Genomic DNA, 16012 nt, shown 5'->3' on the forward strand with positions numbered 1-16012 from the left:
CTATTTATATAAAAAAACGATTATTTAGCAAATACAGTTATGTATTTTTTTGCACAATCCATTTTAGCTAGCTCTAATTTTTAAAAATACTTACAATATTAAATAACAAATACGTTTAATAATTGACGTAGACTTATTTTATGATCGCTTTATCATAAAATAAGTCTAACAATTTTACTAGTTATTTAAATCTTACATTTAGAAACGAGACAATTGTGGAGAAATGAATTCAACAGCTGCTATATATAATATATATGCTATGTTTATTTTGAATTGACATTAACAGTCATAGAAATCTGAGGAACCAGGTAACTTTTTACTAAGTACTTAGAGACCGTATATCTAGAAGCTTAAAAGAAAGGAACATATTATATCCTAAAAGTCAGCAACGCACTGGTAAGTGTAAGTATGTAAGTCCATGGGCGGGCTTAACACTTTGTTCTAAATGTACGTTACCCCCGTCGCATAGCTACAACTATAAATTAATATCTAAATAAATCATTGTCTTTAGATAAAAAAGTTTTTGCTAAAGAGGTTGTTTTACTCGTAGGCTATTTAGCACTAAATAAAACCGTTTTTAAAACATGAGGCACAATGAACGGGAAATTAACAGAGCTTGCGGCAATATTAGGATCCTGTTAGTGAATAGAGGATCTCTGAGACTTTGGAAGTTAGCTGCGAATATCGGTTATCAAAGTTCAAGATAAAGACGTTGTAATAAATTTATTTAATTCAACAATTATTGTACAAGATATTACTCCCAGCATTTCTTTCTCTAAACTTCTCTGTTCACTCTTGTATTGTGGTAATTTCTCTTTTGTTTACATTTTCATCACCCCGAAGCATCTCTTGAATTTCTTTCAAACTTTTACGTTTCGTTTCAGGTAGGACTAAGTACGTAAAAATAAATCCATGAATTGCAATTACAGCAAACGTCCAAAACACACTCACGCGCCCAGCGCTGCTCTCGAATTCTCTAACCCCTTTTTCTAATGAATAGCCAAGTCCTTCGAACACATAAAGAGTGACTACAGCCATTACTCTTACATTAAGAGGGAATAACTCTACTTCTATGACTTCTTTGATAGAGGCTAAACCAAGTGACTTTGATATGAGTAATATAATAAGAGCGGCAAAAGTTACATAACCAATGGATTGGATCGCCTGAGTATAATAATCTCGGACTCCAAAGTATAGTGCAATAACGGTCATTGACAGGCTACATCCGATGAATGACCACAAGAGAAGAATGCGACGACCCACTCGGTCCACTAGTAAAGCGGAGAGTATACCTGTTGAAATTAATAATTATTTTAATAACTTATCTTCAGGCTAGGCTTTTTTATAGATATATTTAATTGTATTTCAATTGACCAATACTAATATTGTAATATTACCAAAAACAGATTATGAAGAAATACAGGACCAAATTAATCAATCAAATCAATTCCAGTAGCTGTATCAAGAGTTCAGGATTTGCAGAAAAAGAAGTAAGAAATAGAACTAAAGATGGAGACTAAAGTCCTAGCTCAATTGAATATTTTATGTTTCTTTACGAGCTAAATAATTAAACTCTAACCGAAGGTTATGACTTATAAACTATAAACATAGTAATCACAACAAAAAAGATTAAAGAAGAAAATACTTCTCACCAACACCAACTTTTATCCCCAAATCTATCATGTCTGTGAAGGTCAAATCGATGTCCGCTTCCTCAAGTATCATGCTGTCTAATCCTTGCATCACTATTGGTCCCAACGAAATAGAGAACAATTTTATGCCTGTAACGATAAAATCTAAACAAATATATTACTATCGCAAAATGTGTTGCTAAACGCAAAATTCCAAGACGGCTAGAACATTTCCAAAAAATGAAATATTTTATATACTCAGGTTTTTATTCCAGAAAAGCAAACAGTCGCAACCGGGTATTGCAAAATGTTCCATATGATGTAATTTACTACAATAAATATGTATTCTTCTCGTCTTGCACTTCACATATCTTTAAATTAATTTTCTGTTATATGGTTGATCTGGAAGAGATCTCTTAGTAGTAAGATTTTTTTGTATTCAATCTTGCAATAAAGTGTGAATAAATAAGAAATGTTTACACTTGAAACTTTACGAAAATGGTCAGTAAATTCTCGACGTTTGAACTCGACCATAGGCAATGAGACTATCAAAAACTCGAGATTGACAAAGTACTAAACGCAAACTCCGCGTAAAACACAATTTACTACTGTGTTAAACTCATTGTGCCAATGTACTCACCGAATGTTATAATCAGAGCTTTTCTGCTTATATTGCTAATGAATCCGAAGAACGAACTAGAATTTTGCATCTCCATTGTGACATGCATCTTCATTTTTTCAAATTGAGTATCAATGTCCTGCAATAAATTTATATTATTAGCATACAACTCATACCATGTAAATCTATTATCTAAAATAGACTCGTTTGCAAGATGAGTCCGTTACTTAAAAATTGATTCGGAATTTTCGAAACACGTAAATATTTATTGACACAGCGAAATTGGGATTCTTAATGTGATATTGTGGAAGAAAGTATAGTATGCTTAAACCTTAATAGGAAGGAGAAAGGATCCTCAAATAGTCTAACCACTGTTCAGTCCAGAAGCCACAATGGCTAAGGTCGAAAAGTTATACAGGGTGTCCCAAAAGTCGACGTCAAGTCGAAATTTTCTCATAGGTAATGCCACACCAGTTATCAGAAAAATTAAGTCATGTATTTTTGAAGTTATGGAAATTTTCCTTTTATTCCAGAAAATGTACACATGTGACAGTTTTTTCATTCCTGTTGTTAAAAATATTTACTTTTTGCCAATTTTTTTTCTCTTACGTCATCCCGAATAGTGCTTTATGTAACCTATGATCCTAAACCCGGTGCCGATAACTCCAACTTGTAGGAAAATGTCATTTTATACCGTACCAAGTTTTCAAAATAATTTTTTCGCACTAGTTCAACTGATCGTCCTGAAAAAAAAATGTATTACTCCAGTTTGGCAAGCAGCTTTAAAAGTTTGCGCATTTAATAAGGATTCTATCGTGGTATAACACTTAATTCATTATTTCTTATATCGGCCATAAAAAAAAATTTTGTTAAACAAAGTCTGTTTTTAAAAATTTCTCTGGAATTACAAAAAACTATTCTAGTGTACCCAAAGCGTTCCTAATAACCACAGCGTGGTTTAAGTAAGATGGCGTAAAGTGTGAGCGAGACAGATAGTGACGTAGCGTCGTTTTTATTGACACACGCACTACAGGTCAGTACGCAACGCTCCTTCGTTTACTACGCATCTTTTCGTATTCGCTGGTGTTATTTTGTGTTCTAACTACTTTAGCTTCGTTTACGGACTTGTTTGCTTGTGATTTGGATTTTACATTTGTGATCTACGACGACCTTTACTTTTCCCTGGACTTACGTGTTATTGTGTTTTTGGACCATACCATGGCTACGTACACTACACAGGAATATGCTAACATGCACCTCATTTATGGGGAATGTTTATGTAATGCCAGTGAAGCCGCTAGACGGTATCGCGAGAGATACCCTAATGCAGATCGCTATCCGGATCACAGAGTTTTTACCAATGTGCACCGTCTACTGTTCTCTGAGGGCCGACTGCCAAACCAAGTGCACGGTAAAGGTAGAATTTCACTACCCTACGAGGCAGTTGTCCTTCAAGCAGTTGATGAGGACCCAAGTTGTTCGGTACGTGGAATTGAGGCCAGCACAGGTGTGCCCAAAAGTACAGCTCACCGAATACTACAAAAAAATGAGATCCATCCATTTCATGTACAGCGAGTACAATCCTTATTACCTTGAGATTATGAACCTCGGGTTGCTTTTTGCCAAACAATAATTCAAAAACACCGAGAAGACCCACAATTCTTAGAAAAAAAATTATGGTCGGATGAATCAACTTTTAAAAAAGACGGCTACATGAACCTACACAATCTGCACGAGTGGCACGTCGAAAATCCACGATTGATGAGACCAGACAGATCACAGTACCGTTTCAAAGTTAACATGTAACTTTGTTGTGTAACCTTTTGAGTTACCAGAAGTTTTAAATGCTGAAATTTATTTAGATTTCTTACAAAATCATTTGCCCAATTTGCTGGAGGACGTGCCGCTTACTATTTTACGAGATATGTGGTTCCAGCAAGATGGTTGTCCAGCGCATTACAGCCGCTTAGTTCGAAACCACCTTAACGAGGAGTATCCAGACAGATGGATAGGGCGGGGTGGTACAATCTCGTGGCCCGCCCGCTCACCCGATTTAAATCCTCTTGATTTTTTTTACTGGGGAGCAGTAAAGGAAAAAGTCTATTCCAAGTCGATTCAAAATGTAGAAGAGCTTAGACAGAGAATAGCGGAAGCAGTAGAATTTGTGAATAATGGACGATTTTCCCGCTTCATTTTACGATCTTTTTAAGGAGATGTCGAGCCTGTATTGCAGCTGAAGGACGGCAATTTGAACATCTTTTATAAAAAAAAGTTATAAATCTAATCATAAAAAAGAAACTGTCTATTTTACTTATTTGCGTCCGTATGTCATAAGCGTCACTATCTGTCTCGCTCACATTTTATGGAATGTCTCTCTCCATCTTATTTAAACCACGCTGTGGTCATTAGGAACGTTTTGGGTGCGCTAGAATCATTTGTTGTAATTTCAAAGAGATTGTTAAAAACAGACTTTGTTTAACAAAAAAAATTCTTATGGCCGATCTAAGAAATAATGGACTCAGTGTTATACTACTGTAGAATCCTTATTAAATGCGCTAACTTTTAAAGCTACTTGCCAAACTGGAGTAGTACATTTTTTTTTCAGGACGATCAGTTGAAGTAGTGCGAAAATTAATTTTGAAAACTTGGTACGGTATAAAATGACATTTTCCTAAAAGTTGGAGTGATCAGCACAGAGTTTAGGATCATAGCTTACATAAAACACTATTTGGGATGACGTAAGAGAAAAAAAATGGCAAAAAGTAAATATTTGTAACAACAGGAATGAAAAAACTGTCACATGGTGTGCATTTTCTGGAATAACAAAAAAATATCCATAACTTCGAAAATACATGACTTATTTTTTTTTAAATTTTTCTGATAACTGGTGTGGCATTACCTATGAGAAAATTTCGACTTGACGTCAACTTTTGGGACACCCTGTATATATCCTTAGCGATCGGAACAACATTGTTAGGGCGATTCAGGCAATGGTATCAATGAATAGATTGAATGTGTCGCTAGAATGTCATTATTATTTAATTCAGCACATTTCTGGAGAGTCATAAGAAAATAAACAACTTGAATAATTGTTATAATACAATTTCTTCGAGATTTAGATATAGATAAACTTAGAAAAAGTGTAACACTATACCAGTAGCGAATTCGGTGCGTATACCATCTTATTAATTGATTTAACTATATTCAAGTAACATACATTCTCTCATACCTCAGTCCCCACGTTTTCCTGCAAACTAGACAATTCTTTTCTAGCCTGTTCCTCCTTCCCCACTTTCAATAGATAATAAGGTGACTCTGGTATTGGGTAAATAGCTGCGAAGGACAGCAAAGGTGCAATTATAATCCAATTGTTCATTGCTCTATAAGATACCGTTTCTCCTATCAATACCATTAAAAGACTTCCGAAATGGAACATAAATCTTGTCGCCAAAGACAGACCTCCACGGATATCGGGGTCTACTATTTCTGCCATATATATATTTCTAACCTGAAAAATGAATAATTACTATACAGAAACTACTACTACTATCTGTACAAATGTAATGGATGAGACAGATGCGAGAAATAGCACCATATAATAAAGTCATGAATCAGCTGATAAGCAAGAAAACACTTATATTCACAAAAAAATGTAAAGAAACGCAAACTTTACAAGTGATGTTCTTATTCGCCCCAAGGCGTACGAGCTATCGAAGTTATTAAACAGACATACACAGATACATACAGTCCATACTATACCCAAAGAAAATGACCAAAGACCCTGCATTACATACAGCAACCATGCTTCTGATGATATTGCAGCAAAAATCTGAAAAGGTAGAATTTTTTATTAAATATTATTCCTTATTTAGTGATTAGTAGTAATAGTAGTTCGTTTGTGACGACAGATGAGTGAAAAATACTCTTAGTTGAAATGGTTCAGAAGAAAAAATAAATGACGCCCACCAGAAACCTGGGAAGATGAAATAAAAGAGATAGCGAGGAATAATTCTAAAATAGTAGGGAAGATGAGAGACAAATGGAAGAAGTTGAATGAGGCCTTCATTCCGGAGGTCATGTACTTATATTAAATATAATTATTCAAATTTGATGTAATCCTCATTGTTCTTAATCGAATTCACGAATTCGGGTTATTTTTGTTTATTTAGTTGCAGATCTACACATAATATTGTCACGCAGCTAAACAGAAACAGGAAATTTATTAAAATATTGTAAACACGTGACCGGACGAACTATGATGAACTTCTAAAAATAGAAGTTCGTCCACCAAAAACGGACCCACTTTGAGTCCCTGAGTGTTAGAATCATATATACGAAGCAAAAATCCTTTAACTCTCTCCATATATTACGCCTTCCGCGCATTAACATTTTATTAATGTTTAAAGTTTTCATTGTACACACGTATATTATGTACACATTGTGTTAAATATCTAAAAATCAGAATAAATCAGCTTTGAGATAATCCCACCACCTCGAACCTTTGATCCTACCCGTAGGGCGCCGTCTGTTACCTTAGGTCTCTTGGTGCAGACATCCCGTACTTATCGGAATATCTGTAGGGCTTAAGGATCCGTAGGGTTGCTAGGTTAGTACATCTCACCCTCTCATATATATAGTTAAATGCAAAAACTACCAAACTGACATTTTTACCAATTTTTACATGTATGTTTAAGTATAGTTAAATAATTATTATTATTGAATAGGTCGCAAAAATTTGACAAATACGCGAATTCCAGACGAGAGACGGAGAGCACGGAATCTACTTAGTATGTAATAAATTCGTTTATATAAAACTACGTCTTATTTATTAATAGAACCAAAACAATATAAAATTATATTACCGATCCAAAAGCAGCGATCACTGTAGCAGTTAATAATGTAGTTCGTCGGCCAAATTTGTCGCAAATGTATCCTGCAAACACAGTTCCAACTAACAATCCTATTGGTGCTATATTGAAGAACCATTTTGTTTCCTCCTAGAAACATAAGTAATTAATGTTAAAATTCAAAATCATTTATTCATATAGCTAACACAATGTACAGTTATGAACGTCAAAATAATAAACGTATATGAAATGCTTCTAATTTTAGTTCTCAAATCAGGTGCGTGGAACGGAAGAGAAGAGCTGGCAATAAACTCTCCGCCAGTCTTTTTAATCGCCAACGTTTTTGTTTTGTTTTAGACGAGATTTGAAAGGAGCTGCAACTATTACACCATGTTCCACATGACATCTTAAGTAAACAATTTTTTTCCTATATCAGCAGGAGGCATGGTGAAATAGGAGCACGCACTTACATTATCGTGGAAACAACACGCAATAAAAGGGATTAGAATATATACAAGAACATTGTTAATAAAAACATTGTAGGTTCCGACTTTTTCCGAGGCAAATAGGAGGCAAACGGGCAGGAAGCTCACCTGATGTTAAGTGATACCGCCACCCATGGACACTCACATTGCCAGAAGGCTCGCAAGTACGTTGCTGGCCTATAAAGAATTGGTACGCTCTTTTCTTGAAAGACCCTAAGTCGAATTGGTTTGTAAATACTTCGGTGAGCAACTGGTTCCACATAGTGGTGGTGCGTGGCAAAAACTGCTTTAGAAAACGCTCAGTTGTGGAACGACGGAGGTCGAGGTGATACGGATGGTATTTTGTATTTTGCCTTGACGTCCGATAATATTATTAGACCGAACAACTCTTCTGAACACTCTCCATGGTAAATGCAGTAGAAGATGCAGAGAGACCCAACATCTCTTCGCAACGCCAAGGGATCAAGCCGCACATTGGTCGTCGACGATTTGAATCGCTCTTCGTTGAATATGGTCAAGTGGAAGGAGCTGGTACTGGGGAGATCCCGCCCAGAGGTGAGAACAGTATTCCATGTGGGGCCGAATTTGCGCTTTATGGAGTTGCAAACGGTGGCCCGGAGAGAAGTACCGTCTCGACTTGCTGAGCACACCAAGCTTTTAGCCTTCCCTTCCAAATGACCGCGAAACTGAACGTCATTCGATATATCAACGCCGGTATCAGTATTCCGATGTTAGGAGAGGCCTTGAGGATATTTTTTTTTGCGGAAAACGCGCAGAGTTGTGTCTTCTTGCGGTTAAATTGGACTAGATTTAGTCTACCCCAGTCCGAGACTCCACGTAGAAGAGTTTCGACTTCAAACACAAGTTTGTTCCGGCACTCATAGACAACAGCCCGAGAAATACCTGCCCGGCCAGTGAAAAAAGTATCCCCAGTGCTTAGCAATGAACGTTGCTAAGTTCAAACATATAATTGATATGCAGAATAAACAGGGTCGGGGATAGGACACAGCCTTGTGGGACACCGGCATTGACGGGTTTAAAAGTTCAAATCAAGGGCGTAGATCGGAAAGAAGAACTGGCAATAAACTAAACGCCACGCATTTTAATCGCCAAGTTTTTTTTTATTTTTCACAACGTTTGTAAGGACAACAGGATTACAAGGATATCATAAGTACGTAATAATAATAAAATAGGAGCAGGAGGCATGGTGAAATAGGATCACGCACTAAAATTCTCGTTGGAACAACACGCAAATAGTCGAAATAACTAACATCCCTGCATACACGAATTCAATTACGACCAGTCACCACAAGTAGCACCCGTTCACGAGTATGACTCATGGCCAGCCATCGTTGCCTTGCCATATTTTAGGGAGAGAGACAACCCGACGCCTGGACGCCCCCACAAGCAATGACATTTAACCGACCATGACGATCCTTGTAATGTGAAATAATTTGATACCAAATTTATAAAACTATCCGGCAGCTATTTAACATATAGTTGCTCTAGCAAAGGATCAGTTCTTGTTAAAAATACTCACAGCATTCAATTGAAAATCTGCTTTACCCAGCCAAATCTTCCTTATCATTACCATTGACCATGCATATATGAAACCCATAGTTGACGTAAGTATAGATACTGTAATCAAATTGATTAATTGTACAAGTTGAAACACTTAATGGTTGGCGGGCTTGTAACTCCAATGTCGATTCTGTTTTGAATGGCTTGATTTTTGGCTTTCTGTCTGACAATTAGCTTGTCATTGGAATTTTCATAGAATAACCCTTCAGTTGACCAAATACTTAAATGTAATATGGGTAAGATTAAATAAAGCCTATTTTAAAATTTGGCCTATAAATATATTTTATTGATACATTCCACTAAAACATAATAATCCATAAGATTTTTACGTTTTACTTAAAAAAGTGATCTTGTGTTCCAAATTCTATTTTTAAAGAGCGCTTAATAAGCGCTTACGATTTATTAATTCGGCATCGTATTATTATTAATATATTATGAACGATAACTATATGCAATCAAATTTTAATTTGTTTGTTATGACTTAGAAAAGTCAGAGACCTCTGCCCTTCATGGTAACTAAGTACAGTTGCGTATTCTGTATTTCGTGACTGGATCGTAGGATTGAACAACTCATGCTATTATCATACATATATTTCATAGAATGGCCAGGGCAGGTCAATGAAACAAACAATTAGTATGGCCACTTTTGCCAAACAATAATTATATATATATATATATATATATAACAATTTGTTTAGAGATAGATATTGTTTTTTTATCCAGCATGTAATACGATAAATTAATTACATGCCAGATTTTCGCCTATTTTTATACATTCAGAGACTCCAAACACTTAAGGAAACAAAATTAAATTAGCGTGTTTTAAAGGGAAAATGGTAATTTACATAAAAAATATCCTGGATATACTTTACTAGGCCAAACATTAATCGCCAATCGCCTTATCAACGTTATTAACAATACTTTTTTAGAAAACCTCAAATGTATGATATTTTTATTTTATAATATTATCTATATAAATGATAAGAATCTTTACGATGATGTCTGCGTTATTAATATGATTGTGAAGAACAAGTGCGTACCCCGTTGAGCGACGAAGGAGACATTAGTAAATATGAAAAATGGGCAATTAAAAACCGTATTTTAAAAAATAACGTATTGACCGCATTTAGGCACTCAACGCGTTTACACATTTTAATTTCGTTATAACTGTTAGAATTGAGCTACTCATACGAAAACAATAGTAAGAGATAGTAAAACACTGACCAACAAACTATATACCATACTAGATTACGTTGCAAGAATGTAAAAACAAAAGAGAGTCGTTTTACTTCAATAATAATATTGCAGACCATTGATCCAATTTGTTAATTTGGTTCGTAACAATTCAGAGTATGCCAGCATTGGTTAGTAAACTAGTGAATATGGTTGAAATTGAACGTTAATTTATCTGGGGTGATATAAGCTTCACATTAGAAAATTTAACAATAACTATATAAAGTTAAGTTTTTTTTTAAGCCACTGTTTACAGAACATATATGTATGTATCAAGATTCCGCTACTACGAGTATATTATTGTATGCTTTATTTGCAACAAACTTACCGGCACATGTGACCACATACTGCAACTTTCTTCCAGCCTCCATTATTAGAGAAATAAATAATAGTTTAAACTCTAACGATATCACAAATTAAATGTATCATTTTCCTTCACTTTGCTTAATATATATTCAATGTTATATTCATGTGTTTACTATAGAATAAATTTAAACAACTTTTCCTGTTAACACAGATTATATATGAATACATTTTTAAAATACTAAACGATTTATACACTAAGTATTATACAGGTTCTCAATATATTGATCGCGCACGCAAGTAGTGTTCTCCTCAAAGCATTTTGTGATCTAACATCAACGTAGTTATAAGTAGCTAAACCAGTTTTAAACACGTAAAATTGGCAACAATAGTAAACAGGTATTGTTGTTTACTATTGTTACCAATTTCCCTAAAATCGTAATATCGTGATTAAACACTGTCACACAACTGTCAAATGTGTGTCATTGTTTATTTATGATCGATATAATTGTAAAAATTACGGGTTTCGACGGTTTACGGATCCCAATATTCAATTTTGACGCATAATTGAAAATTATTCATAGCAAATAATCAATCGAGCTATTTACATACGATAAGATCTAAAGACTTAAGACACCAGACCGAGAGCCCCACAACCCTTTAGGTCGAGGTCTAAAAGGTAAGGTTCTGCCGTTTGTGCCTGACACAGGCCCTTCACTTTTTGATCTAAGGCATACCGCTTTTCTCACGATGTTTCCTTCACCATACGAACGAGGGTTAAATACTTAAGTCAACTTTAATTATATAGACTCTTAAAACAAAGCTTGGTAGACTTAGGTAATAATACATTATAATTTAGTATTAAATAACATTTCTTTTATTACTAAACTAATTAATTTTGGAATCCTTTTCTGTCACTAGTCATTTATTCGAAATTTATCCGTCATTTCATGTTCATTCCCATCCCCACCTCGAAGCATCTCTTGAATTTCATTCAAACTCAAACCTTTTGTTTCCGGGAGAAGATATTATGTAAAAACAGATCCCACATACACAACTGCGGCATATATCCAATAAATTACAAATATACCAATTTTTAGATTTCTGAAACCATTGTTAGGTGTTTCCTCTGAACATAAGCCATTGGTCTTCGACTTAAATAACATCCTTAATGTGGACATCAGATATATAGTAAGAGCTGCAAATGTGACAGAACTGTAGACTTTATCTGTATCGATCCTATTTCATCTCGTTAAGCAAACAGTAGTCCCATTGTAACCATGGAGATACTGCATCCGATAAGTGAGAATATAAGAAGAATTCAACGACCTAATTTGTCTATTAACAAAGCAGAGAGTATACCTGCAGAAGAATTGGAAACTTAAACTAATAATATAAAGCATAGAACAAAAAATTTATATATGTATCATTTTTGTTATAATATATAAATATATATTCATTAGACGAATTGAGGATATTTTTGTATAGAAAACTTAACTCTCTGTAATCAAATTAAGAATTGTATTAATATTTTACGGTTTTGGCGCGCTGACCATCGACACAACGCTCCGCCAGACCGACAGTTGTCAAATCTCGTTCCAACGTATTTCTCAACAGATGGCGCTAGCAATGCGCCGTCACATGTAATCTGTTTTCTTTAATATGTAGGCTAGCTGTAAGATACTAATAATTAAATAAGCTAAACTATCGAAAAATTTGAGCCGAAAGTTTTGTTTCAAATTATTTATTTTTTTCATTATTAATTACATTTCAACGCAATATCGAGAATCGAACACTGCATGAAAGGCATTATTTATTCTGCATTCTTGGTCATTTCTCGAAGACCAAGGACGTAAGCCGAATTATTTGTAAAACCTCGTTGAGTAGCTGTAAGAGTCAGTGGTGCGTGTTCACCTTCAGTTATGTAACGACCAAGTCTAAACGATACGGGCGATACCTTTAATGCGTCCGATGTCCCATAAATAGTATATCAATAAAGCTATATGGGATACGCGTAATTTAACAATAACATTTTTGATAACAACGTCCAGAACCAACATTTTCCAAGGACGAAAGTTTATCATATATCAACTCAATATAGTAAGGAATATGGTCTGGATTCGCAATCGAATCCCGATAGAAGAAATATTAATTCTTAAACAGTAATAAAGTATTCCTTGTTAAATTGGAAATAAATTAGAAACAAGAAAAATTTTCTAGAAGGTTACTGGGCCACCTGATGAAACAAATAGTACATATAAAGAATGCACCCATTTTCAATATATTAAATACTACATTGAATGCGGGTTTCGTCATTTGTATCTACGCTGATGCGTGGTACCGTGGTACAAGAGCGTATATTTTACTACATGAAATTTGTTTTTCGCCTATTTATCTGCTCTACCTAAATAACACTGTTAGATGAAAAACGTATGTTGGACACTTTGGGTGGTAATTCCACCTCCTCAATAACTTCATTGCGAACACCTTCAGCAAATGCCAATCCTTATGAGGCCGGCAATACACTCGCGAGCCCTCTGGCAATGAGAGTGTCCATGGGCGGCGATAAAACTTAACATCAGATGAGCCTGCTGCCAGTTTAACCCCTGTTATAAAGTTGTTATAAATTTTAAATGCTGTATTCTATATTATATGCGTTGCACTATAGAAAACTTTCCTAACTATTTTTTCATAGTCAAATTTTGAACTATTATTAGCTTAATCTAGATCTTCAAGTTTCCATTTGAGCAATAGTTGCCTTCCTAAACAAGTTAAGCAAACTTCCGTACTGGGTTACACAGAGTGAATTTATCTGTATTTTTCGTTATTAATAAATTAAGTATAACGAGTAATTTTTTTTCAAACCGTACTGTTACCCACAGCTATGGTAAAGACAACTTCATACGACAGATGCCACATGGCATACACAAAGATAAAAATCTGTGCTGAGATTTAAGGAAACGGTGATGAAAACCCGAAGAAGTTCAGGTATAGAAATAATTTTCAAGACCAAGACGATTTTGTGATAACAGATTACTTGTACCACTATTGTACCTACTACTAAAATACCTAGAAAAAAAAGACGTAAATAAAGACATATAAGATAGACTACACGACAAAACTTAGGTGGATTATGAAAAATATTCACAAATACTATACAAAAAACTACATGGAATTGGGCAAAGACAATATTGGTACCATTCATATACACAGACGATTAGTGCATTGCTAAAAAATATGAAGATAAAATGAATTACAAAGAAAGAAGAATTAAAAAAGACATTTAACGACATTACAAAGACATTACAAAAAGAAAAGGAAATTCAAGACCATATAATTAATACTTCACATACACTTCAAGACGTATTTACGAAAAAGACATAATTAATATATATATATCGGAGAATTAATATTTTAAAATTCCCGCCACTATGAAGTTTGTCGTAGAATGCGGTGTGGTATGGTAAGGTAGATTGTCAACGTTGACAATTGACAATGCCTAGTCTGTGTGATCTACCAAATGTCAGTGGCGCGACTGTTTCGTGGCAGTAAGTGAATTCTTTAGTCCCTTGAGTTTCGAACGTCGCCTGCGCCGGACGTGCGCACTGACTGTGTTATAATGTCGGACGACGGTAGTAACACCAATTTTGCAATTATTAATCGCGTTGAATCTGCGACATCAGAAGTGGGATCGCTCCCAAACTCATCCTCCGTGTCTGCAGCAACGGCCAGTACGTTGAGTAATGGATATTTCACGCCTAATGCAACTCGGGACTAAGTGGCTAACAATCCGTCCACGTCAAGCCGCAATGAACGTGGCACGCTATCATCACCCGAGGCGTGGTCATTATTCCTCAAGAATATGATACCAGCTTCCAGGATCCTATCCCACAGCCATCTACATCTGCCGCAGCTGCTAGGAAATATTTCTGCCATCTTTTGATCCGGATGAGAGTCAATTCACTGCGTCACAATGGTGTGAAGAGATTGAACATCACATGAAAATAATTCCTGGAGCGACTACGAAACAAGGAACGCATCGTTCTCGCACCTACTAAAAGGTGGGCTACGCGTTCATATCCACTGTTCAAAACTTGGACTGAACTGAAGAATCGGCTGACTAGCCAGTTTGTTACGACGAGAAGATTTCACGACGATTGATTCGTGATATGGTGGAGTACACGAGTAACCAGGCCGTGACGTACGTCGAGTATTCTACAAACAAATTGGCGCTCATAGACCGACTAGATACTGGATGGGGTGAGTCCAACAAAATTGAAGTTGTGATCTATGGCATTACTGATGTCCAGGTACGTACAAATTTGCTGAAAAATACACCCACTTCTTTCGCCTTACTCGATCGACATCTGAGTACGTATCATGACGGTTTCTAAGCGTCCGAGATTGAGCGGGCCTAATACGAATACGTCGTTGTCACTATTGCAATAAATTTGTTCATTTAAAAAGACATTGTTTGCTAATGCGGGATAAAATTAGAAAAGAACCTGCCCAATCTCGTGCACCTACTGTTAAATCCCCAGATAGGCCAACTAATGTACAGTGTTCTTATTGTTTATAAACTGGACATTCTGAATCTACGAGTTTCAAAAAGCAACGAGAGGAGAATTTTAACGTGTCTGTCAGCGATTCGGCAAAGGCGAGATCTGTTAACGTTTGCTCTGCCTCCCGTGACTCTTTGATTGTAGTATGTGTGGGCGGTTGTAAATTACGGGCGCTGATTGACAGTGGTTCAGAATGTTCGTTAATGAAAAGGGAGATTGCTAGTTGTTTGTCTGATGGAAAGGAAATCTCGTTTACCCGTCTCACTGGAGTTGGTTCTGCTTCATGTTTCTCTTATCAAGGGATAACGACTTGTGCCGAGTTTGATGGATTTCACACCGAAGTTACTTTCAATGTTGTGATTCTGATTTGATTCCATATGATATTATTTTAGGTAGAGAAATGTTTAGGACGCCAGGTTTGATTTTTACTCTTGCTAGAATTGCACGCGATGTTAACGTTTGCCTGACTATAAACACAGGCTCAGTACTGGACCAAATTAATACCGATTTGGCTGGCGAAAAGGATGTTGATGGGTCTGACCGACTTTAGGGAACTCAATTCTAACACTGTGCGCGATAGTTACCCTTTACCACTAATATCCGAACAGATGGACACCCGAACATACCAAAGCACATTCTACTGTAATAGGTTACCTCACTGCTGCACCTGTTTTAACCATATTTGATCCCAGTAAACCAATTGAATTGCACACAGTTGCAAGTTCAATAGGATATGGTGCAATTTTGTTTA

The 16012-nt window shown here is 35.8% G+C and overlaps 1 protein-coding gene across 4 annotated transcripts; it reads right to left on the reverse strand.

The window, feature by feature from the left end:
• Positions 1 to 153: 153 nt before the first annotated feature.
• LOC123711657 (facilitated trehalose transporter Tret1-like) lies at positions 154 to 10817 on the reverse strand. Of its 4 annotated transcripts, none has more exons than XM_045664322.1 (8): positions 10725 to 10817; positions 9123 to 9220; positions 7113 to 7247; positions 5996 to 6079; positions 5480 to 5758; positions 2272 to 2389; positions 1653 to 1781; positions 154 to 1292 (listed from the first exon to the last, which is right to left on the reverse strand). In XM_045664322.1, the coding sequence occupies exons 1-8, from the start codon at positions 10765 to 10767 to the stop codon at positions 790 to 792; spliced, it is 1389 nt and encodes a 462-aa protein (XP_045520278.1). In that variant the 5' UTR covers positions 10768 to 10817; the 3' UTR covers positions 154 to 789. The 4 variants fall into 4 exon arrangements, 3 of the variants coding, with proteins under 3 accessions (XP_045520278.1, XP_045520277.1, XP_045520279.1); XM_045664321.1 differs by having other exon boundaries at positions 1653 to 1796; XR_006753996.1 differs by lacking the exon at positions 154 to 1292 and adding an exon at positions 1890 to 2033 and having other exon boundaries at positions 1700 to 1781.
• Positions 10818 to 16012: the final 5195 nt, after the last annotated feature.

The sequence above is a fragment of the Pieris brassicae genome, chromosome 7 (genome assembly GCF_905147105.1).
Source record: "Pieris brassicae chromosome 7, ilPieBrab1.1, whole genome shotgun sequence".
NCBI classification, from domain to species: Eukaryota; Metazoa; Arthropoda; class Insecta; order Lepidoptera; family Pieridae; genus Pieris; species Pieris brassicae.